The 23627-nt window shown below is 49.2% G+C and overlaps 5 protein-coding genes across 5 annotated transcripts; 3 read left to right on the forward strand and 2 right to left on the reverse strand.

Annotated features, from left to right (window-relative positions):
• Nucleotides 1-1509, forward strand: TREMEDRAFT_63987 (uncharacterized protein; the record flags this gene model as incomplete). Its single annotated transcript, XM_007006165.1, has 6 exons — nucleotides 1-15; nucleotides 78-218; nucleotides 255-606; nucleotides 627-745; nucleotides 790-853; nucleotides 1001-1509. 6 exons carry the CDS (start codon nucleotides 1-3, stop codon nucleotides 1507-1509), a joined length of 1200 nt encoding a protein of 399 aa, XP_007006227.1.
• A 1867-nt stretch (nucleotides 1510-3376) lies between these two features.
• TREMEDRAFT_63988 (uncharacterized protein) lies at nucleotides 3377-5490 on the forward strand (the record flags this gene model as incomplete). Its single annotated transcript, XM_007006166.1, has 3 exons — nucleotides 3377-3772; nucleotides 3979-4681; nucleotides 4931-5490. The coding sequence occupies 3 exons, from the start codon at nucleotides 3377-3379 to the stop codon at nucleotides 5488-5490; spliced, it is 1659 nt and encodes a 552-aa protein (XP_007006228.1).
• A 3979-nt stretch (nucleotides 5491-9469) lies between these two features.
• TREMEDRAFT_63990 (uncharacterized protein) lies at nucleotides 9470-10681 on the reverse strand (the record flags this gene model as incomplete). Its single annotated transcript, XM_007006167.1, has 5 exons — nucleotides 9470-9720; nucleotides 9763-9898; nucleotides 9943-10061; nucleotides 10103-10604; nucleotides 10667-10681. The coding sequence occupies 5 exons, from the start codon at nucleotides 10679-10681 to the stop codon at nucleotides 9470-9472; spliced, it is 1023 nt and encodes a 340-aa protein (XP_007006229.1).
• A 7044-nt stretch (nucleotides 10682-17725) lies between these two features.
• Nucleotides 17726-18764, reverse strand: TREMEDRAFT_63992 (uncharacterized protein; the record flags this gene model as incomplete). The annotated part of the gene is made up of 3 exons (XM_007006168.1): nucleotides 17726-18135; nucleotides 18225-18638; nucleotides 18692-18764. The coding sequence occupies 3 exons, from the start codon at nucleotides 18762-18764 to the stop codon at nucleotides 17726-17728; spliced, it is 897 nt and encodes a 298-aa protein (XP_007006230.1).
• Nucleotides 18765-21735: 2971 nt separating this feature from the next.
• TREMEDRAFT_63993 (uncharacterized protein) lies at nucleotides 21736-23241 on the forward strand (the record flags this gene model as incomplete). Its single annotated transcript, XM_007006169.1, has 5 exons — nucleotides 21736-21750; nucleotides 21813-22338; nucleotides 22359-22477; nucleotides 22522-22657; nucleotides 22733-23241. 5 exons carry the CDS (start codon nucleotides 21736-21738, stop codon nucleotides 23239-23241), a joined length of 1305 nt encoding a protein of 434 aa, XP_007006231.1.
• Between the last annotated feature and the right edge of the window lie 386 nt (nucleotides 23242-23627).

Here is a 23627-nt window from a genome sequence, read left to right on the forward strand (position 1 = left end):
ATGTCTAAGCGTACTGTAAGCAATTCCTTTCGAATTTGATGTATATCCTCCCATTTCTCACTGGCTGACGAGATTAGTTGTCTCCTTCTACCCCCTCCCGTCTAACTCGAGCATCTACTACAGCAATCCTACCTGACGTCGACCCCGAGCTTCTCATGCGTCAAACGAAAAGAATGAGAATTACTTCCCAAGCGCCCGTTCCCTCTCAACCTCCATTGGTTAATGCGTCTTGAAGAGCTCTCGACACCATTAAGGATCGATATCAATCCGGTCCTTCTCGCGATCAACAATCGTCCCTTCTCGATGACGAGGTCATCGAGCAATATATCGACTTCGAAGGGGGTGCTGGACCATCTGCCACTGGTGAGAACCCATCTCCCGCCAAGTCCGTCGAATCCGAACACGGCACCATCGTTGAGAATCAAAATTCTCCTGGTAACAAGTCCCCTGTGCCGCCTTCTGATTATTCAGAGGGACTTGTCGAGGTTCCCCATGAACTCGAAATTATTTTTCACGCCCCTCGTAAGGTTCCGGTCAATGATGAACTAGTTAAGGTTCTGGACACTCGAAAAGACTCGGAAATTGGTGAGATTCCTATAGAATTCTGTGCGTTTCTGACCCGTCAGCTACTCTCTGGGCCAAAATGACCTTCTCCTCTGTTCGTACGGCTCTGAAAGACGGAGCCCTCGATCGTTTTTGCGAGACTGGCGCCATCAATCCTACTGTTAAGTGGTTGAGGAATGCTGTGAGTCGTTTCTCTTCCAAATTCTACTGATTTCTAACTGTTAGCTCGATCGTTTGGCCCAAGGTTGGCAACTTCGCAACAAGAATGGTGCTGTTGTCCGTCTCGAGGGTGAGCTTTGCTCCGATTGCCAGCGTCGCCTTGATGGTCGGGAAGATTTTCGTGTGGGTTGTATTGGTCCTCGTGAGTCTTCCTACTCTACTTGTTCGATATTGATGCAATTCAGTTGGTGGTGTTTGTGGAGAGTGCTCTGCGAAGGGAACTTCAAAGTGTTCGGTGAAAACCAACAATCCCGAGTCCAAATTTTGCAAGGTATCTATCTTCTTCCTTCGAACTTGATCGAAGTTGATGTAAAGGGTATTACTGTCGGAGCCCAGACTGTCACTTCCAAGGTTACCTTCGTCCTGGAGCACGAGCTTTGTGCCGTCTCGGCTCGTTATCGATCCCTTTCTCCCCAGGATCAATCTTCTTCTCTTACCCAACTCTCCGCTTACATTCATCTTTTCTCTTCCCTGCTTCTTCCTCTACCCCCAGTACATCTGGGTCTTTACAAATCTCTCCATCTCATTCCTTCCGACTATGTTCCTCCTTCTCCCTCTGAAACCTTGGATCATCTCACCTCCTCTGGTGATCCTACTGGATTGAGTTCCTCTCAGCCAGTCGCCAGTCCCTCCTCTTCTCCCCATACTCCTCTCCCCCACAATGTCATTCGTATTCCCGCTTCAGCCCGTCGTCCTCGAGCCAATTCTACCGCCTCCAACCTCTAGTGTGTTTATATCTCTCTATTTGTAGCTATATTTCCTGTGTATGCATTCATTTCCGACCCAGTTTTGTTGATCTTGCTCGAATTCTCACTTTCTTCTGGGGTCCCTTTTCCTCTTTTCCAACAATTCACCAAAAACGGCCAACTCCTCTACATTTTCTCGTGGTTCCCTGTCACAATCGTCGTTTCTTCTTCTCTACTGACCGGCGGTCGACAAACCTCGGCTAACTACGTCGTAGTGGAGCGTCGATGTCTCACTAGGACAGGGTACTCGTCGAGGAACTATGGCTAACTTCGCCGTAGTGATACGTCGAGTGGTAAATGATGAGATGATCGTCGATGAACTGCGGCTAACTTCGCTGTAGTATGTTGAACTGCTCGGTGGTAGCTCTCCTTAACTCGAAGGTTGTAGCTACTGAATATATCTCTCGCTACTGACAACAATCAAGGATCACTGAAGAAGTTCAGCGATCTGTAAACTATCTATACTCCCCCTCTCTTCTCATAGAACGTCCCTCAACCCCTGTACAGCCTCGCGCTCAGTCCTCTTCGTTCAACTTCGCCGTACCTCGCCATATCCCCGATATCCTACTCCGACTAACTTCGCCTAACTTCCCCTACTCCACTCTCCCTCGGTTTCTTTCCCCTAACTTCGCCGTAGTTCTCCGTTAGGCGGGGTTGTCGTGACAAATAATCCCTAGGTTCTCGTAACTTTGTCGTAGTTGGTCTCAGTGGTTCGGGGTGGTGGTGGATAGTGGTTCGGTGATGGTGAAAGGAGGGTCCGTGATGGTAGTTGTCAGGGATGTCACGACATGGTTCGTGACATTCCCAGTCATAGGCCGCATTTCCTGTATATCCTAACCATTTTACCTTGAATTCCTCTCTTCCCCGTCGAATTCTGCTGTCCACAATAGCCTCCACATGGAATTCTTCCTGACCATTGATTATTACAGGTGGTGGAGGTTTTATCTGTCGTCCTGGAATCGTGTCTTTAGGATATGGTTCTAATAGCGTGACATTGAAGACATTGTGCATGTCACGAACTACGTCGCGACACCTCGATTACTCCACCAACAATGACCCTCCTTTGGCCATCAAAACCCCATCACGCCTTAACCTCTTTACTCTACACGTAACTCAGGACTTCTGACACCAAGTACGGCGAAGTTAGACGGAGTTAGGCTAAGTAGGAACAATGGGAGCAGAAGTACGGCGAAGTTAGACGGAGTTAGGCTAAGTAGGGACAATGGGAGCAGAAGTACGGCGAAGTTAGACGGAGTTAGGCTAAGTAGGGACAATGGGAGCAGAAGTGCGGCGATGTTAGGCGGAGTTAGTCTAAGTAGGGACAATGGGAGCAGAAGTACGGCGAAGTTAGACGGAGTTAGGCTAAGTAGGGACAATGGGAGCAGAAGTGCGGCGATGTTAGGCGGAGTTAGTCGAAGGAGGAAGAGGATGGCCGAGGGCTCGGGGAAGTTGGACGAAGTGCGTTGAAGTACGTCAAAGCGCGAGAGGGTTGGATGAACGTCTAGGAGGAGTAGATAATATTAGCTGAGAAGATCGCTGAAGTTCTTCAGCGATCCTTGATTGTTGTCAGTAGTGAAAGACAGATAGAGATAGCTATAAATCAAGATACATCGCCATCAGTAGAACAAAACCCTAGTTAGAGTAACTACGCCGAAGTACGCCGTAGTTACACCCCTTTCGACGTCTGCGCCCTCCTGGTTGGGTGAGACATCGACTCAGAGCGTGAAGTTAGCCGAGGTTCGTCGACCGTCGGTCTATTAAGAAGTAGTTGTTTCGACGGCCGTGACAGTATCAAGGATCGCTCTTACCGACGACCCGTGCGAACCTCGGAGAAGTACGAAGATAATATGGAACCAGAAAGAAGAATTACACGAGGCATGAGTAGGGATGGAGACAGGATGGAGGAGAACGAGAGGAGAGCATTGGAGGAGCTTAGCAGAGCAATGGGGCAGGACCTTGGAGTTGAGAATAGTGTGGGGGGGTCAATTCAAGGAGATGAGTTCGTTCCACCGGTGCTTTCTAACCCTCCTTCTCCTCCGTCTAATGCTCTCCCACCTGTGGGATCCCCACTTGGATCAGACCAAACCCCACGCCCAAGAGAAAACACTGGAAGTACGGCGAACTTGGGAGAAGAAGGAACACAAGGGGTGGTGTTGTGTTACGGGGTAACAACGAATCGAGAGGACTCTATCGAGTTCGACGGATTAGGACAGAGGAAAGCGGGAGTTGGAGGCAGTGCTGCAGTAGGTAGGGACGGGTTTTCCCTTTTCGAGATTTCCCCACTGGGTTTGCTCAAAAGCGGTTTTTCACCTGTCCGAGTATGTACATAGACGCTTGCAGTAGGACTGAGAAGAGGACACGAATACCTGTAGACAAGTATATAGTACAATCAGCAAAGTACCACCTTTGCTGATTCTTCAATATCATTCTTTGGCTACATCGATTGCAGAGGAGACACGATCCATTAGCACCAGAGCCCCTAGAGTTCCACGAGACATCCATCGAGTTCGACCCCACCTGCGACCTAGTCATCGTGTTTCCAGTACCGTTACAAGTTGAAGAATCAGCCTTACGCACCTTGGGTCGAATCGGAGAGTACTGTATGCTCACCAGAGGGAAAGCGCGGAAAATGATACCAGAAAAAGAGGAGTTGGAACAAGGGCTGGTCCCAGAGGAAGAAATACCAACAAGTTCTTCGAGAAGTACCATTTCACATGATCTCACTTCTACCACCACTACCCCAGATCCGCTGAATGAGTTATCGCAGCAGTTGTCACAATTGTTAGCCATTATGACGATGCAACAAAAGGAACAAAATGCATTAAGAGAAGAACTGGCTACGATGAAAGCTGACCGACAGAACCAACAGCTACTCACATCGAAAGGGGCAAGTTCGATCGAAGTCGAAGAAAACAAGCCGTATTTGGAGCCAAAACTTAACAACAACGAACGAACAGGAAGAACCAGGTGTGCGGATCCACCTACCTTCAGTGGAGAACGAGGAGAACTGGACAACTTCCTTGCAGCATGTCACATGAACTTCGAGTTCAAAGGGGCAGAGTACGCCACCGATCGCAGGAAGATCCTGTTCATGTACGGGTATCTTCGAGGCACCCCTCAAATGCTTCTAACCCCGGCCATAACCAATCCAAGTATATGGAATTCGACCGAATGGCTAGAGAGCTACGACAAATTCATTCAGCATTTACGAACTCAATTTGGAGATAGTAACATGGCAGGTACGGCTATGAGGAAATTGCAAGAGTTAAGACAGACTGATACGGCCGCCGAGTATTTTGCCAACTTTGAACTTTGGTCCACACACCTTGGAAAAGTACCAGATGCAATGAAAATCGCCTCAGCCATACAGGGCCTGAAGGAAGAGCTACTGAAGGTGGTAGTGGTAAATAACACCGACCCTCGAACCAAATCGGACTGGATCTATTTCAAACAGCATGTGATAGGGACTGAGGAGAACCAACGGATGGCTGAAACGATGATTGCAGCGAATCGATGGGCTGCTAGACGCAAACATGAGACGACCTGGCTTCCCCCTCGATCGAATTCGATGCGATTGGATACTAGTTTGCCCAACCCGGTAGAACGCCACTCACAATCGACTGGTAGAGGACCCTTGCCCGGTGGAAAACCAGGGATGATGAATTATGGTCTACCAAATGACCCTCCGGTCACTTGGACAGAGGACGGAGGACGTCTCAGCGAGAACGAAATGACTTGGAGGAGGGAGAACCGACGTTGTCTCAAATGTAGAAGTCCAGAACATTACGCCAACAACTGTCCAAATGGAGGAAATACGAGAAACAACATTAGGGGATCCCCAAACCCGCATAGCTCACCAATTCCTAGTGGATCGAACTCGATCCCAACCGGATCCAAAGGGCCATTAGTTCGAGGAATGGCGGTAACCTTTGAAGAAGAGGGAAACGAATACCTGGCCTAAGTGATGCGACCACTTGCGGCCAGGATCTAACAGAATCGCACAAAATTCAACTACCAATAGATCTCAGTAATGACTCGGCTATAATATACATAAAGATACAGACAGAAGAAGATACCCTACGATTTGGAATGTTAATTGATACCGGAGCTACCGGAAGATACGTACAGCCGGCCTGTCCATTATACCATTTATTCCCAAAGAGACAGTATCAAGAACCACGGAAGATCAGATTCCTCGATGGAACAACCGCGACGTTAGTGACCGAGTATGTAGAAGCTGAATTGGATTTAGGAGAAGGACTCAAGATTGCGACTCGATTGGATGTGATGGCATACGAAGGCCCCGAGGTACTGGTGGGATTGGATTTCTTGAAACAGTTTAGGGCAAGGATCGATTGTGGAAAGGGATTGATCGAGTTCGACGGAATCGGACAGGATAACGGTTGGAAGTATCCGAGGTTGGAGGAAGGATTGATAAGAGGAACAGCATTGGAAAAAGGAGAAGATGAGATGAGCGAAGAAGAGTTACGACAGGTCATACCGACACAATGGCACCAATACCTGGAGCTATTCAAAGTGGAACGAGCCAGAAAACTACCACCAAGAAGAGAATGTGATCACGAGATCGAATTGACCCCCGGAGCAGAACTAAAACCAGGACCAATCTACCAACTGGATGAACATGGGGATGCATTCCTAAAGCAGTGGATCAACGATGGTCTGGCCAGCGGCCATCTACGAAGAAGTAAATCACCTTACGGGTCTCCTGTATTCCTGGTTCCAAAAAAGGGAGTGATTCCCTATCGAGTGGTAACGGATTATCGTGCGCTGAACAAGGTAACCATTAAGGATTCATACCCAATGCCACTCATCTCGACACTACTCGATCGACTTCAATTAGGAAGGATCTTCACTAAGCTCGATTTGAAAGGGGCTTACCAGTTAGTCAGGATAAAGGAAGGAGATGAACAAAAGGCTGCCTTACGAACAAGATACGGCAGTTTCGAGAGCACAGTCCTAAGGGATGGGTTGTGTAATGCACCAGCCACCTTTCAGAACTTTCTACAAGACATGTTTCACGATCTACTTGACGAAGGGGTAGTAGTTTATATCGATGACATCACGGTATACTCCGACACGATCGAAAACCACCAGATAATTGTCCAAAAGGTGTTAGACCGACTACTTGAAAACGATTTGGTCGTCAGTCCGAGGAAATGCGAATGGAGTTCAAGTGAAGTAAAGTTCCTGGGGTATGTAATAGGACACGAACGGATCGAAATGGATCAAGAAAAGGTGAAAGCTATTCTAGAATGGGGAGAACCCATGACAGTCCGGGATACTCAAGTGTTCTTGGGTTTTGCGAATTTCTATCGGAGGTTTATCCAGGGGTTTTCGCATATTGTAGGACCTCTCACACGATTGACCAGGAAAGATCAAGCTTGGAACTGGACACAAGATTGTCAAAAGGCTTTTGACGATCTAAAGAAAACATTCACCACAGCACCAGTACTTCGACATTTTGATAGAACTCGACCGACTTGGATTGAAACCGATGGATCCGATTGTGCGATAGGTGCGATAGCGTCTCAGAGATTCCCTCACCCATCAATAAAGGGAACCACCGAACTTCACCCAGTTGCGTATTGGTCTCGAGCAATGACACCCTGTGAGCTAAACTACACGGTAGGAGAGAAAGAATTACTAGCCATCGTGGATTGCTTGGTCGCCTGGAGGCCCTACTTGGCCAACAGCAGTGATGTCATAAAGGTCATTACAGATCACAAGAACTTAGAGTACTTCCAAAGCAAACGACAACTAAATCGAAGGCAGATGAGATGGTTGGAAATATTGGGAGACTTCAACATAGAGATCACTTATCGACCGGGTAGCAAAAATGGGGGAGCAGATGCTCTGACGAGACGAGGAGATTATCATCCGGGAAGAGGGAGTAGCAAGGACCCGGATCTAAACAAAGGCAACTGGCTACAATTGCTACCGACACACGAACAAGTTGGATCGAATTCAATGGACTCAGAACACAAAGGACCAAGACACATAGTAAGAGGAGCAATCCGGGAAGATTCATTATTCGGACTCATCAAGAACGGACTGAAAGACTCAGAAGACATAGCAAACATACGACAACTAGGACTACAGATGACACAGACACATAGCACACAGAGCACACCGAGCACCCAGAACACACAGGACACACAGAAGACACAGGCTAGCAGCGAGACACCAATAGTATCATGGACACAGAGCGGATTACTCTTGTACAAAAACAGAGTAGTCATACCAGAGGGACAGGCAAGATTAGAAGTAATGAAAGCAAGACACGATTCGATACTAGTGGGTCATCCAGGAAGAGACAAAACTATCACCATGGTCAAAGAGGACTATTACTGGCCACATTTGGACGAGTATATTGCAAAATACGTAAAAGGATGCGAGATCTGTAACCGACACAAGATTCATCGACACCAGCCGTATGGACATCTAGTCTCTTTACCAGTACCCACACTTCCCTGGACAGATATCTCTATGGACATGGTGGGACCCCTACCAAAATCGACCGAGTTCGACGCGATACTGGTGATAGTCGATCGACTAACCAAGATGGCTAGATTTATTCCATGTACAACTGGACTAACAGCGAACAAAGTGGCCGACATCTACATCAAGGAGATCTTTTCAAAACATGGAGTACCTCGAACAATTGTATCAGATAGGGGAACTCAGTTTACAGCGGAAATTTGGAAGGAAATATGTCAGTTCTTGGGAATAAAGAACTTATACTCGACTGCGTATCACCCTCAAACAGATGGACAAACTGAGCGAGTAAATCAACAGATGGAAATCCTGCTCGGAATGTATGTAAACTACAACATGGACAATTGGGATCAACTTCTACCAATTGCTGAGTTCGCTTATAACTGTTCGCCACATAGTAGCCACGGTCTGTGTCCTTTTGAAGCCTGTTACGGCTATGTGCCGCACTACGACATCCATTCGCACGATATTCGATCAAAGTCAAACAAGTTGGAGAAGAAATGGAGAGATATGGGAGAGTTGCATGCGACTGTTCAAGAACAGGTCAGGATGGCGAATGAAATTAGTGCGGAGTACTACAACAGGAGACACAAGAGCGTACCAGAAGAATTCAGAAAGGGAGAACAGGTACTACTAAGTACAAAGTATCTTACGACGGAACGACCCAGTCGAAAACTAGAAGCAAAATACATTGGCCCCTTCAAGATCATAAGGAAAGTTGGAAAAAATGCTTTCGAATTAGATCTACCTCCATCAATGAAAGTGCACAATGTCTTCAATGTCACGCTGTTGGAACCATATCCTAATGATATGATACCAGGTCGACAGGTACCACCCCCACCGCCTGTAGTAGTTAACGGCCAGGATGAATTCCATGTGGAAGCAATCGTGGACAGCAGAATTCGACGAGGAAAGGAAGAGTTCAAGGTAAAATGGTTAGGATACACAGGAAATGCGGCCTATGACTGGGAACCACGAGAAAATGTAGAAGAGTTGGCCGTTTTTGGTGAATTTTTGGAAAAGAGGAAGAGGGACCCCAGAAGAAAGTGAGAATTCGATCAAGATCAACAAAACTGGGTCAGAAATGAATGCATACACAGGAAGTATAGCTACAAGTAGAGAGATATAAACACACTACTCGATGGAGGCGTTAGAATCGGCTCGGGGACGACGGGCCGAAGCGGGAATACGAATGACATTGCGGGGAAGAGGAGTATGGGGAGAAGAGGATGGACCGGCAACTGGCTGAGAGGAACTCAATCCTGTAGGATCACCAGTAGAAGTAAGATGATCCAGAGTTTCATCGGCAGAAGGAGGAGCGTAGTTGGCGGAAATAAGATGAAGGGATTTGTAAAGAGCCAGATGTTGAGAAGGGAGAGGAAGGAGAAGGGAGGTAAAGAGATGGATGTAACCCGAAAGTTGGGTCAGACAGGCGGGTTGGTCATGGGCAGGAAGGGATCGATAACGGACCGAAGCCGCACAAAGTTCGTGCTCCAGTACAAAGGTAACCTTGGAAGTGACCGTTCTTGCTCCCACAACAATACCCTATACATCAACATCGACCAAGTTCGAAGGAAATAGACAGGTACCTCACGGAATTTGGACTCAGGGTTGTTGGTCTTCACCGAACATTTTGAAGTACCCTTAGCAGAGCATTCACCACACACACCACCGACTGAATTGCATCAACATCGAACGGGTCTCAGCAAGAACTTACGAGGGCCAATGCAACCAACACGAAAATCTTCCCCACCATCGAGACGACGTTGACAATCGGTACAGAGCTCACCCTCTAGCCGAACGACAGCACCATTTTTGTTGCGGAGGCGCCAACCTTGGGCCAAACGATCGAGCTAATGATTAGAATCGATGAAACTCAAGAGAATTCGAGGCTTACAGCATTCTTAAACCACTTTACAGTGGGCTTGATGGCGTTGGTTTCGCGGAAACGGTCCAGAGCTTCGTTCTTCAACGCGAGACGAACAGAGGAGAAGGTCATGCCGACCCAAAGGGTAGCTAACGAGTCAGAAGCGAACAGAACTCGGTGGAATTCTCACCGATTTCGGAGTCTTTTCTATCCTCGAGCAACTTAACCAGTTCCTTGTTAACGGGAACCTTGCGAGGGGCGTGAAAGATGTCACCAAGCTCGTCGGGAACCTCCACAAGTTCGTCGGAAACCTCAGAAGGAGGACCAGTGGGTTGCTTACCGGGAGAATTTGCATTTTCGACGACGGTAGGGTGTTCGGATTCGACAGATTTGGCGGGAGATAGGTTCTCACCAGTGGCAGATGGCCCAGCACCCCCTTCGAAGTCGAAATATTGCTCGATGACATGGTCATCAAGGAGCGATTGTGCTTCGCGAGAAGGACCGGATTGATACTTCTCCTTAATGGTGTCGAGAGCTCGTCGAGACGCATCAACCAATGGGGGTTGAGAGGAAGCGGCTTCAGACGTAATTCTCATTCTTTTCGTTTTACGCATGAGGAGTTCGGGGTCGACGTCAGGCAGGATTGCCAAGGTAGAAGCTCGAGTTTGACGGGAGGAGGTGGAAGGAGACAACTAATCTCGTCAGCCAGTGAGAGATAGGAGGATATACATCGAATTCGAAGGGAATTGCTTACAGTACGCTTAGACATGCTCACAGACAGGTCAGAGTTGGAAGGATACTCTAAGATATGAATAAGATATGGATGGATAATGATAGATAAGTAAAAAGAACGACAAACAAGAGGTAAAGAGAGAATGAGGAGGAAGGAAGAGAAAGAAGACGGGGAGGTAACTTGGTCAGTAATTTCTCGATCACATTGGAGGTCCGTGCGGGTGACGCGTTTTCATGGCAACCGTCACACTAGCGTGGGTATGATGTCAGGGTGCACCAAAGGTGTCTAAGAACAATCCATGTGCATCACCTGGTTACAGGGTTCAGGATCCTCGGCGAGGATCCTTGAGACAGGGGGGGAAACTTGTTACGGGGTAACAACGAATCGAGAGGACTCTATCGAGTTCGACGGATTAGGACAGAGGAAAGCGGGAGTTGGAGGCAGTGCTGCAGTAGGTAGGGACGGGTTTTCCCTTTTCGAGATTTCCCCACTGGGTTTGCTCAAAAGCGGTTTTTCACCTGTCCGAGTATGTACATAGACGCTTGCAGTAGGAACTGAGAGGAGGACACGGATACCTGTAGACAGTATATAGTACAATCAGCAAAGTACCACCTTTGCTGATTCTTCAATATCATTCTTTGGCTACATCGATTGCAGAGGAGACACGATCCATTAGCACCAGAGCCCCTAGAGTTCCACGAGACATCCATCGAGTTCGACCCCACCTGCGACCTAGTCATCGTGTTTCCAGTACCGTTACATGTTGGCCTTGATGCAGATGGTGGCGAATATGAACAAAGACATGATGGAGGAGAGAAGGCGTAGGGAGGAATGGGAACAGAGAAGAGAAAGGGATACAGTGGGCGGGATTGCAGAAGGGATATCAGAAGGGGTGAGGTACGCCATGGGACGGCAAACTTCGGCGACCCCAAGCGTAGTGGGCGAACAACGGAAAGGGATAAAGCTACCTAACCCAGACCTATGGAGAGGAGATCGGAACAAGTTAACCGCCTTTCTGTCTGAGTGCGACGTACACTTCGAATTGAACTCTCATCTTTTCCCCGACGACACTAAGAAAGTCTTTTTCATGATCTCTCATCTACGCGAAACACCTCTTCTTGCAGTGCAGCCCGATCTATCCAAAAGACCTCTTCCTGAGTACCTCACGACACACGATCAGTTCGTTAAGTACCTCAAGACTAACTTTGGTGATCCAGACGAAGAAGGAACTGCGGCCCGACAACTTAACGACCTCAAGCAAACCGGGTCTGCTTCGGACTACTTCTCCGCCTTCCAGCGACATGTTGCGATTCTCAAGTGGTCTGATGATGGAAACCTAGTTGACCGAGCCAAGAAAGGACTAAAATCGCACCTTCTAGATGAAATCGCAAGACACGGTAGATCGTTTGGGACTGTAAAAGAGCTATTGGAGTTTGTGATTCCCTTGGACAACCGCCTGTGGAGGAGACAAGTGGAGAAGGAGGCAGAGAGGAAAAGGGAAGGAGGGATAAGGACAACGACAGTGGTGGAAAGTCAGAGGACGGAGAAGAAAGAAGAGAAGAAATGGGAAAAGGGGCAACCTTCGGCGCAGGGTGGTGTCCAGGCGGCTATGATGTCGACGGTGGTAAAAAGTACGCCGGCAAACATCGACGAAGTTCGCCGAAGATGGCCTAGGCCAAGCTCCGATCTGAGGGAGACAAGGAGGAAGGAGGGGAAGTGTACGGAGTGTGGTGAAGCAGGACATTGGCTGAAGGAATGCCCTGTAAGGGAGGCTAAGGTTAAGGTTGGACTGTTGCCTCCATGGGGGGAGAAGTTCGGAGAACGTGGTGGAGGATCGGGAGGGAACGCAGTACCTCTCGGACAGAGGAGGAACTTGAATGCGGTTGGAGGAGAAGTAGATTTGGAAGAGGACCAGGGAAAAGAAGAGGACCTGTCGCAGTAGGCGAGGCTCGGCGGGTCCGCCATATTCTCTCGGCCACCATTCCCAAACCCATAAAAGAAACACAGCTGATGGAGCCAGAGGATTGTGAATACAAAAATACACCACTCAGTACCCCTTGTTCATGCAATGTCGATAATCATCTCCTCATCCCTTCCGTTTCCAGAGATCAACCTAAATCGGACATTTTCATTAATGGAATAAAGCTAACTACGCTCTGGGACACTGGAGCTACTTGTTCATATATAAGCCCTAGGGCAGCAGTGAAGATAGGTGTAGAAAAGAGGCGATATCAGGTGAGCGTACCCGTTCACATGTTCGACGGCTCGGTGAGTGTCGCTGGACCCATCACCGAGTTTGTCGAAGTCGGATTTAGTTTGACGAAGGACGCCGAACTGCGATCTGTTTGTCTCGATGTAACAACGCTCTGCGACGCAGATGTTGTGATAGGGTGGGATTGGATGAGGAAGGAAGGGGTTGTCCTTGATGGAAGAGACAACTCGGTGAAATTTCCCATCCCAACCCCACCAAGTGCGGCGAAGTTAGCGGCCATAGGGCTGCCGACTCCGACGGACGCGATAGATCTCCGAGACAAAGATGACCAGGATGAACTGAGTCCGGAGGAACAGGAGGAATTGTATCAGGTGGTTCCTGAACAATACCACTCGTTCATTGATGTTTTTAACCCAAGGAAGGGAGGTGAAGAATTACCTCCCTCGAGGGGCTATGATCTGGAGTTTGATCTTAAGGAGGGGGCGAACCTGAAGGTTGCTCCACTCTACTCGCTTGGAGAAGATCAGAGAAGTGCGCTGAGGGACATCCTAGATCGCGAAATATCGGCCGGAAGAATTCGACCCAGTAATTCGCCCTACGGATCACCGATGTTCTTGGTACCGAAGAAAGCAAAAGGTCAATGGCGAATGGTCATTGATTACCAAAAGTTGAACGAGGCAACGATACCCGACGCCTATCCACTGCCTCTGATCGGCCAGATAACCGAAGAGCTGGGAAGAGCGAGGTATTTCAGCAAGTTAGATCTAATTGGGGCTTATCAACTCCTGCGAGTAAAAGAAGGACACGAACACCTAACAGCGTTCAGGACTCAGTACGGTATGTTCGAGTCTCTTGTTGTCCGAGATGGTCTACGAAATGCTCCTGCTGTATTTCAGCACTTCTTGAATGAAAGTTTTCGAGAACTGTTGGGAAAAGGAGTAGTAGTCTACATAGATGATATACTCATCTATGGTCAAACGTTGGAAGAACTGAGGGGAACTACGGCGAAGGTGTTTGAAGTGCTTCGGAGGTCGAATTTGTTCGTTAAAGCTAGTAAGTGCGAGTTTGAGAGAGATTCGGTAGTCTTCCTGGGGTTCGTGGTCTCACAGAGGGGAATTTCCAGTAACCCGGAGTACATCGATGCTGTTGTATCTTTTCCTCGTCCTAAGAACTTGCGAGAGAGTAGAGGATTTATGGGAGTTGTCAGTTATTATCGGCGCTTTGTCCCCAACTTCTCCAGGATTGCTAAACCGATCAATGATCTCACCAGGAAGGATGTACCGTTTGTTTGGGGAGTAGAACAGGAAAGAGCCTTTAAGGAATTGAAGGATAGAATGTGTAAGGCCCCGGTATTGGCTCACTTTGATCCTTCGTTGAAGACACTACTACAAACGGATGCATCGTTCTTCGGCTGGGGTTTCATAATTTCGCAGGTGAACGAGTTAGGACAAGAGCATCCGGTGGCCATCGAATCCGGAGCGTTCCAGGCGGCGCAGTTAAACTATACGGTAGGGGAAAAGGAGCTACTCGCTATTGTTGAAGCTTTCAGGAGAAGGAGACACTTACTACTACAGGTAGAGACTACAGTTCTCACAGATCATTTAAATTTAACTTACTGGATGGAGCCCAAGCAGCTTAGCCCCAGGCAGGGTAGGTGGGTCGAAGAGCTCTCTAACTTCAGGTTTAAGATGGTGTATCGACCGGGAAAACAAGCTACACTGCCGGACGGACTGTCGAGAAGAGCAGACTACCACTCAGGAAAAGGAAGTACTATGATGCAGGAGAGCAATCTTATTCAAGGATTGCCGAAGTTCGACGAACTTGACGACACTAGCTCTGGGTTACAACACCTACTTCGAGCCTTACAGGGTACAAAGGAAGTACGAGAAAACGACCTCATTGATCCTATGGATTTGATAGTTGGAATACAGGAAGACGAAGAGGTGGAGGAGGTTAGAGAAGAATTACTGGGGGTAACCTGTGCTAAGTGCTCTCATCTGACATGTCACGATAATGTGCAGGAACCAGAGTCGGTCACCGAACTACGCCGTACCTCGCGGTCTCCCTTAATACTTCGTGGGGGATGGAATTCAAGGGGGTTCCTTACGTTCGATGGTCGTACTTATGTGCCAGACTACGCCGATGCTCGACTAAAGATCATGAAGATGCGACATGACTCGGTTCTAGCTGGTCACCCAGGCTCAGCGAAGACTCTCGAGCTAGTCCTACGGGACTACGTTTGGGTGGGAGTAAGAAAGGATGTCGAAGATTACATCGCTGGATGCGCGGTATGTCAGAGAGCAAAGACTAACAGACAGAGACCCCATGGAGAGCTTAAACCACTGGAGGTGGCTACGAAGCCATGGTCCAGTATTTCGATGGATTTCATTGAAGAGCTCCCTAATTCCCATGGATACAATTCCATCTTAGTAGTAGTGGACCGGTTGACCAAATGGGCCATCTTTATCCCAACTACGACGAAGTTAACCGCAGCTGGCCTATCAGAGTTGATAATGGACTATGTGGTGGCTCAGCATGGATTACCGGAGAACATAGTATCGGACAGGGGATCGAAGTTTACCTCGAAGTTTTGGAAGAACTTGACCGATAGTCTCGGGATAAGACTACATCTTTCTACTGCGTACCATCCACAGACTGATGGGCAGACCGAACGAACCAATCAGTCCTTGGAACTATACCTTAGAATCTTCACTTCTTATCAGCAGAACGATTGGTCGAAGCTACTAGCTCGAGCTAGTTTCGCCTACAATAACACCCACCATTCCGCGATAAATAAGACACCATTTTATGCGAACTATGGATATCATCCTCGGTGGGCGGAAGAGATCAAGGCCAGTGAAGTCGAAGTACCCGCTGCTACGGTGGTGGTAAAAGACTTGACTGAAATACACAAGGATTGTATCGAAGGAATTGAGAAAGCTAATGAGAGGTACGCCGAAGGATACAATAGGAAACACCGGGCTACGCCGAACTTCGTGGAAGGAGACCTAGTGATGCTGTCGTTAGAGAATATTAAGACGAAGAGACCAATGAAGAAGTTAGATGTTAAGCAAAGTGGGCCGTACAAAGTAGTACGGCAGGTGGGTTCTCATGCTTGTAAATTGGAACTACCAGGAACGATGGCAGGTATCCATGACGTATTCCATGTCTCCTTGCTCCGTCCTTATCATCCTCCAGTATTCCCTGGTCAGCAAGCTGAACCACCTGGCCCAGTAGAGGTAGATAATGTAGGGGAATCGTGGGAGGTAAAAGACATTGTAGACTCTAGAGTAAATAAGAGATCAGGAAAGTTAGAGTACTTGGTAGAGTGGTTAGGTTACGAAGGAACAGACGACTCAGTATCATGGGAACCAGTGGAGAACGTCGATGGAGCTGACGACATATTGGCGAAGTTCCACGAACTTCACCCTACTAAGCCGAAGGAAGGGCGACTGCGAAGGGCTAGGAGATAGAACGTACTGCATACAACATAGGATTACAGCTACGTACCGCTCACTTGTCCTTACTCTTACCCTTACCTTTTCCTTTTCCTTTCTCCTTCGATCTACTCGGTCCCGCGGGATTGGTGTGGAGGCTACCGATGACCGAAGGTAGATCGAGAGTCTCAGACGGGAACGCAGTAGAGAGAGAAGCATTCCATGCCCGATTCATAGCCCCGAAGAAGTCACCAAAGTCCTGGACATCTCGAGCAGCTTGCATGCTCGGAGTCCTCCACAGAGAACGTATGGTCCGTAGACACTCGAAGGGAAGACTGAGGAGGTCGAGAGCAGTCTGGGCGGAAGCTGGGACACGAGAACTACTACGGCGACCTAACCAGTCAAGGGACGGTGGTGGCTCATACGCCATAGGAGTGACTAGGAAGGGGGTGTCGAACAGTCTTCGGCGAACATCGGCTATCTCAGTAAGGCTTCGGCGAGAGACGTCCGCTAACCTCGTCCTTGCTTCGTCGTCCAGAGCCCCAGTGTTGACTACATCTACTAACGCCGCAGTAAGATTGTTTAAAGCGTTAGCTTGACGAGAAGAGAAGTCAAGCAGGAGAGATGTATCATTTCGGGCGGCCTCGAGCTGAGTAGTGAGACCGAGGAGGAGAGAACGATAAGTGGCGAATTCCTTTTCGTCCTCAGGAATACGGACGTCCAGGGAGATACGAGGGTGGACGAGGGACAACCGGGGAGCAGAGGGACCAGCACGCTGAGTATCTTCACCTTCCACATCACCATCATTGAAGGCAACCTCCTTCTCTTTAGATTTCCCTTTTGATTTCTTTAAAGAAGACTTCGGTGTCTTCTGGGAAGCAGAGGGAGGGGTGACGGGAGGGGCCGCCGAAGTGGCCGGAGGAACAGAAGGATGCCGACTTCGGGTGCTGTGAGCCGGAGGAGAAGCTACCACTGGAGAGGACGGACGTGGCGCCGAAGGACGAGAGGCCGAAGGACGGGAGGCCGAAGGAGCAGAGGCCGAAGGACGGCGAGAAGACGAAGGAGGAACAGCAGGGAGACGTGATGGGCCGGCCACAGGAGCGAAGGGCGACGGCGACGGAGGCGACGGGCGGAGGTCCGGCGAAGTACGGCGAACCGACCGGAGAGACGAAGACGGTACCCGCAAACGGGGGACAGACGCTGGAGTCTGGGGAGGGGGGAGAGGAGAAGCGTCAAAGGGACGGGGCGGGATGTCCCGGGCAGAGGAAATGGGACAGAAGGAGCAGGGGCCAGACGTGCATGAAGCACAACGGAGGGCCTTGTTGTGTGGCCTGACTGCCTTGAGGCAGGGCCAGTTTGGACGATTATACGTGATAATCTCACGTCTACTAATTAGCAGGAGTAACTTCGGCGTAGTACGAATAGGTGGACTCACCGGCAACGATCACACGCTTCGTCAACACCAACCGCGATCCAACGACCAGGCTCGGACTTCATCTTCTCCCACAAGTACTCTTCTTCCCGCAGTGATCTCTTCACCCGTTTGGGCGAAGGCTCCCCTCTGGGAGAAGGAAGGGTAGCCGCGACGGGTTCGGCGGCGACAGGGCGAGTGTCGGCGGCGGCAGGGCGGGAGACGGTGGCGGCACGGCGGGCAGCAGCAGCAGCGGCGGCAAGGGTGGCGGCACGGCGAGCGTCAGCAGCGGCGGCGGCGGCGGCGGCAGCGGCAATGGCGTCGGGCGGGGGGAGAACTTCGGAAGAGGAGGAGGAGGAAGAAGAAGAAGAGGAGAGGGAACGGCGTCGTTTCTGACCCGCGAGTTGGGCAGGGGGAGGGGCAGGAGCGGCTGCGAGTTAGCAATGTCTTGGAGAGCTAAAGAACAGATAAACAAGGCCAAGTTCGGCGAAGGTGTGAGAGGTTGGACGAAGAACTCACGCTCAGGACTATCTACGTTGTTGTCCTCTACACTAACCGCCACCATATCATCATCCGAGTGTTCCTCTAACTCGGTTTCACCCTCCGACACGATTCTATCATCCTCATCACTATAATCACCCCCTTTTCCTTCGAAGTCCGACTGATCGTCCGACTCCGAACCACTGAGCGACTCCTGGTCGGAGGAGGACGGAGACTCACCAGGACGAAAGGCGGGCGTCCTGCGGCGAGGGCTGGCGGCAGGAGGGGAAGCAGAGCGAGAACCAGGAGGAGGAGAAGCAGAGGGAGAACCAGCGGGAGGACCGGCGGGAGGAGAAGCGGAGCGAGGAGGCGGGACATCGCCAGATGGCTCCCCCAAAGAGAGGGTGCCGAGGCCGAGGGAGGAGACTTGGCGAGATCTGTCGCCGAAGGAAACTGAACATCAGCCAAGTCCGGCGAAGTAAGGTAAGTGTCGAGGAATAACTCACGAGCAGACGACACCATACCACCAAAGTTCCTCATGGCGGCGAAAGGGTTAGAGGTGGGAGTAGGAGGGGCCATGACGTTAAAAATACTTAAAGAAATAAAAGATGATTCAAGGTAACAAATCTGTTTTCTAGGTAAGAGAGATAGAAAGTTTTGAAAGCAGATGGGAAAAAGAGAGAAGCTCGACGAACTGCTCAGTATTTAGTATAATCAAACCTAAACCCTCGTCGTCAACATGCAGCAAACTTCGCGTTTCATCAACAAAAGGCATCGCAGGGACGATCAAAATTCCCACGCTGTAGTGTCTCATCTCAATATAAGCGAGGGTTACTTCGACAAACAACGGTGTTGTTCGGCTGCCATTCAGGAAGCGTGTCTCACCTACAAAAGACACAGGGCTTCTTACGGCAAACCTCGACGAAGTTAGGGGAGTCTCATTGTCGGGTTTTGGAATGAAAGGAGGCCCAACTACGAAGTGCGGCGCAAAGAGCAGAAGGGTGAAGGATGGTCATGGGGAGGGAGAGAATGGGGGTACTACGCTGCTAAGTTCTCTTGACACGACAGAGGTGTAATCGCTCACGAGGACGTTCGCGGCTAAAGAAGGGGGCGACTGTCACGAACTACGTCGCGACACCTCGATTACTCCACCAACAATGACCCTCCTTTGGCCATCAAAACCCCATCACGCCTTAACCTCTTTACTCTACACGTAACTCAGGACTTCTGACACCAAGTACGGCGAAGTTAGACGGAGTTAGGCTAAGTAGGAACAATGGGAGCAGAAGTACGGCGAAGTTAGACGGAGTTAGGCTAAGTAGGGACAATGGGAGCAGAAGTACGGCGAAGTTAGACGGAGTTAGGCTAAGTAGGGACAATGGGAGCAGAAGTGCGGCGATGTTAGGCGGAGTTAGTCTAAGTAGGGACAATGGGAGCAGAAGTACGGCGAAGTTAGACGGAGTTAGGCTAAGTAGGGACAATGGGAGCAGAAGTGCGGCGATGTTAGGCGGAGTTAGTCGAAGGAGGAAGAGGATGGCCGAGGGCTCGGGGAAGTTGGACGAAGTGCGTTGAAGTACGTCAAAGCGCGAGAGGGTTGGATGAACGTCTAGGAGGAGTAGATAATATTAGCTGAGAAGATCGCTGAAGTTCTTCAGCGATCCTTGATTGTTGTCAGTAGTGAAAGACAGATAGAGATAGCTATAAATCAAGATACATCGCCATCAGTAGAACAAAACCCTAGTTAGAGTAACTACGCCGAAGTACGCCGTAGTTACACCCCTTTCGACGTCTGCGCCCTCCTGGTTGGGTGAGACATCGACTCAGAGCGTGAAGTTAGCCGAGGTTCGTCGACCGTCGGTCTATTAAGAAGTAGTTGTTTCGACGGCCGTGACAGTGCACTCTCATCGATGGAGGTAGATCCAATTCGAAAGCATTTTTTCCAACCTTCCTTATGATCTTAAACGGGCCAATGTATTTTGCTTCTAATTTTCGACTGGGTCGTTCCGTCGTAAGATACTTCGTACTCAGTAGTACCTGTTCTCCCTCTCTGAGTTCTTCTGGAATGCTCTTGTGCCTCCTGTTGTAGTATTCCCCACTAATCTCATTAGCCATCCTGACCTGTTCTTGAACAGCCGCATGTAATTCTCCCATAGCTCTCCATTTCTTCTCCAACTTGTTTGACTTCGATCGAATATTGTGTGAATGGATGTCGTAGTGTGGCACATAGCCGTAACAGGCTTCAAAATGGACACAAACCATGACTACTATGTGGAGAGCAGTTATAAGCAAACTCAGCAATCGGTAGAAGCTGATCCCAATTGTCCATGTTGTAGTTCACATACATCCCGAGTAGGATTTCCATCTGTTGATTTACTCGTTCAGTCTGTCCGTCTGTTTGAGGATGATATGCAGTTGAATATAGGTTTTTTATTCCCAGGAATTGACATATCTCCTTCCAAATCTCAGCTGTAAACTGAGTTCCCCTGTCTGATACGATCGTTCGAGGTACTCCATGCTTTGAAAAGATCTCCTTGATGTATATGTCAGCCACCTTGTTTGCTGTTAGTCCGGATGTACATGGAATAAATCGAGCCATCTTGGTTAGTCGATCGACTATTACTAGAATTGCGTCAAACTCCGTTGATTTCGGTAAAGGTCCTACCATGTCCATGGAGATATCTGTCCACGGAAGTGTGGGTACTGGCAAGGAGACTAGATGTCCGTATGGCTGATGTCGATGAGTCTTATGTCGATTACAGATCTCACATCCTTTTACGTACTTCGCGATATAATCGTCCAAATGTGGCCAGTAATAATCCTCTTTGATGTAACGGTACTGGAAACACGACGACTAGGTCGCAGGTTGGGTCGAACTCGATGGAGGTCTCGTGGAAGTCTAGGGGCTCTGGTGCTAATGGATCGTGTCTCCTCTGCAATCGATGTAGCCAAAGAATGATATTGAAGAATCAGCAAAGTTGGTACTTTGCTGATTGTACTATATACTGTCTACAGGTATCCGTCTCCTCTTCTCAGTCCTACTGCAAGCGTCCATGTACATACTCGGACAGGTGAAAAACCGCTTTGAGCAAACCCAGTGGGGAAAATCTCGAAAGGGGAAAACCCGTCCCTACCTACTGCAGCACTGCCTCCAACTCCCGCTTTCCTCTGTCCTAATCCGTCGAACTCGATAGAGTTCCCTCGATTCGTTGTTACCCCGTAACAAGTTTCCCCCCCTGTCTCAAGGATCCTCGCCGAGGATCCTGAACCCTGTAACCAGGTGATGCACATGGATTGTTCTTAGACACCTTTGGTGCGCCCTGACATCATACCCACGCTAGTGTGACGGTTGCCATGAAAACGCGTCACCCGCACGGACCTCCAATGTGATCGAGAAATTACTGACCAAGTTACCTCCCCGTCTTTTTTCTCTTCTTTCCTCCTCATTCTCTCTTTACCTCTTGTTTGTCATTCTTTTTACTTATCTATCATTATCCATCCATATCTCACTCATATCTTAGAGCATCCTTCCAACTCTGACCTGTCTGTGAGCATGTCTAAGCGTACTGTAAGCAATTCTCTTCGAATTCGATGCACTTCCTCCTGTTTATCACTGGCTGACGAGATTAGTTGTCCTCGTCTATCTCTTCTCGTCAAACTCGGGCCTCTACTGTGGCCATTCTCCCCGACGTCGATCCCGAACTTCTCATGCGTCAAACGAAAAGAATGAGAATTACTTCCCAAGCGCCAGTTCCCTCTCAAACTCCATTGGTTGACGCTTCTCGCAGGGCTCTCGACACCATTAAGGATCGATATCAATCCGGCCCTTCTCGCGACCAACAATCGTCTCTTCTCGATGACGAGGTCATCGAGCAATATATCGACTTCGAAGCGGGGGCAGGGCCATCTACCACTGGTGAGAACCCATCTCCTGCGAAATCTGTCGAGTCCGAACACGGTACCATCGTTGAAAATCAAAATTCTCCTGGTAATAAGTCCCCTGTGCCACCTTCTGATTCCGAGGGGCTTGTCGAGGTTCCCCATGAACTCGAAACCATTTTTCACGCCCCTCGCAAGGTTCCGGTCAATGATGAACTTGCTAAGGCTCTGGATGCTCGAAAAGACTCGGAAATTGGTGAGATTTCTACAGAATTCTGTGCGTTTCTGACTCGTCAGCTACCCTCTGGGCCCGCCTTTCTTTCTCCTCTGTTCGTCACGCTCTGAAGGACGAAGCCCTCGATCGTTTTCGCGAGACTGGGGCCATCAAGCCCACTGTCAAGTGGTTTGGTAACGCCGTGAGCTTTTTCTCCTTCGTATTCCACCGAATTCTAACTGTTAGCTTGATCGCTTGGCCCAAGGTTGGCGACTTCGTAACAAGAATGGCGCTGTTGTCCGTCTCGAGGGTGAGCTTTGCTCCGATTGCCAGCGTCGTCTCGATGGTGGAGAAGATTTTCGTGTAGGTTGTATCGGTCCTCGTGAGTCTTCCTACTCTTCCTGTTCGATATTGATGCAACTTAGTTGGTGGTGTTTGTGGAGAGTGCTCCGCGAAGGGAACTTCAAAGTGTTCGGTGAAAACCAACAATCCCGAGTCCAAATTTCGCGAGGTATCTATCTTCTTCCTTCGAACTTGGTCGATGTTGATGTAAAGGGTATTACTGTCGGAGCCCAGACTGTTACTTCCAAGGTTACCTTCGTCCTGGAGCACGAACTCTGTGCTGTCTCGGCCCGATATCGATCCCTTTCCTCCCAGGATCAATCCTCTTCTCTCACCCAACTCTCCGCTTACATTCACCTCTTTTCCTCTCTCCTTCTTCCTCTTCCCCCAGTACATCTGGGCCTCTACAAATCTCTTCATCTCATTCCTTCCAACTACACCCCTCCCTCTCCTTCTGAAACCTTGGATCATCTCACCTCTGCTGCTGATCCAACCGGATTGACTTCTTCTCAACCAGTCGCCGGTCCCTCCTCTTCTCCCCATACTCCTCTCCCCCGCAATGTCATTCGTATTCCCGCCTCGGTCCGTCGTCCCCGAGCCAATTCTACCACCTCCAACTTCTAGTGTATTTTATATCTCTCTATACGTAGCCATATTTCCTGTGTATGTATTTATTTCCCAATAAATTCCGTTGATTTTGATCGAATTCTCACTTTCTTCTGGGATCTTTTTTCCTTTTTTCCAGAAATTCACCAAAAACGGCCAACTCTTCTACATTTTCTCGTGGTTCCCAGTCATAGGCCGCATTCCCTGTGTATCCTAACCATTTTACCTTGAATTCCTCCTTTCCTCGTCGAATTCTACTGTCCACAATTGCTTCCACATGGAATTCCTCCTGGCCGTTTATTACTACAGGTGGTGGGGGTTGTATCTGTCGACCTGGTATCATGTCTCTAGGATATGGTTCCAACAACGTGACATTGAAGACATTGTGCACTCTCATTGATGGA

The sequence above is a fragment of the Tremella mesenterica genome, assembly GCF_000271645.1.
Source record: "Tremella mesenterica DSM 1558 unplaced genomic scaffold TREMEscaffold_9, whole genome shotgun sequence".
Classification (NCBI taxonomy): domain Eukaryota; kingdom Fungi; phylum Basidiomycota; class Tremellomycetes; order Tremellales; family Tremellaceae; genus Tremella; species Tremella mesenterica.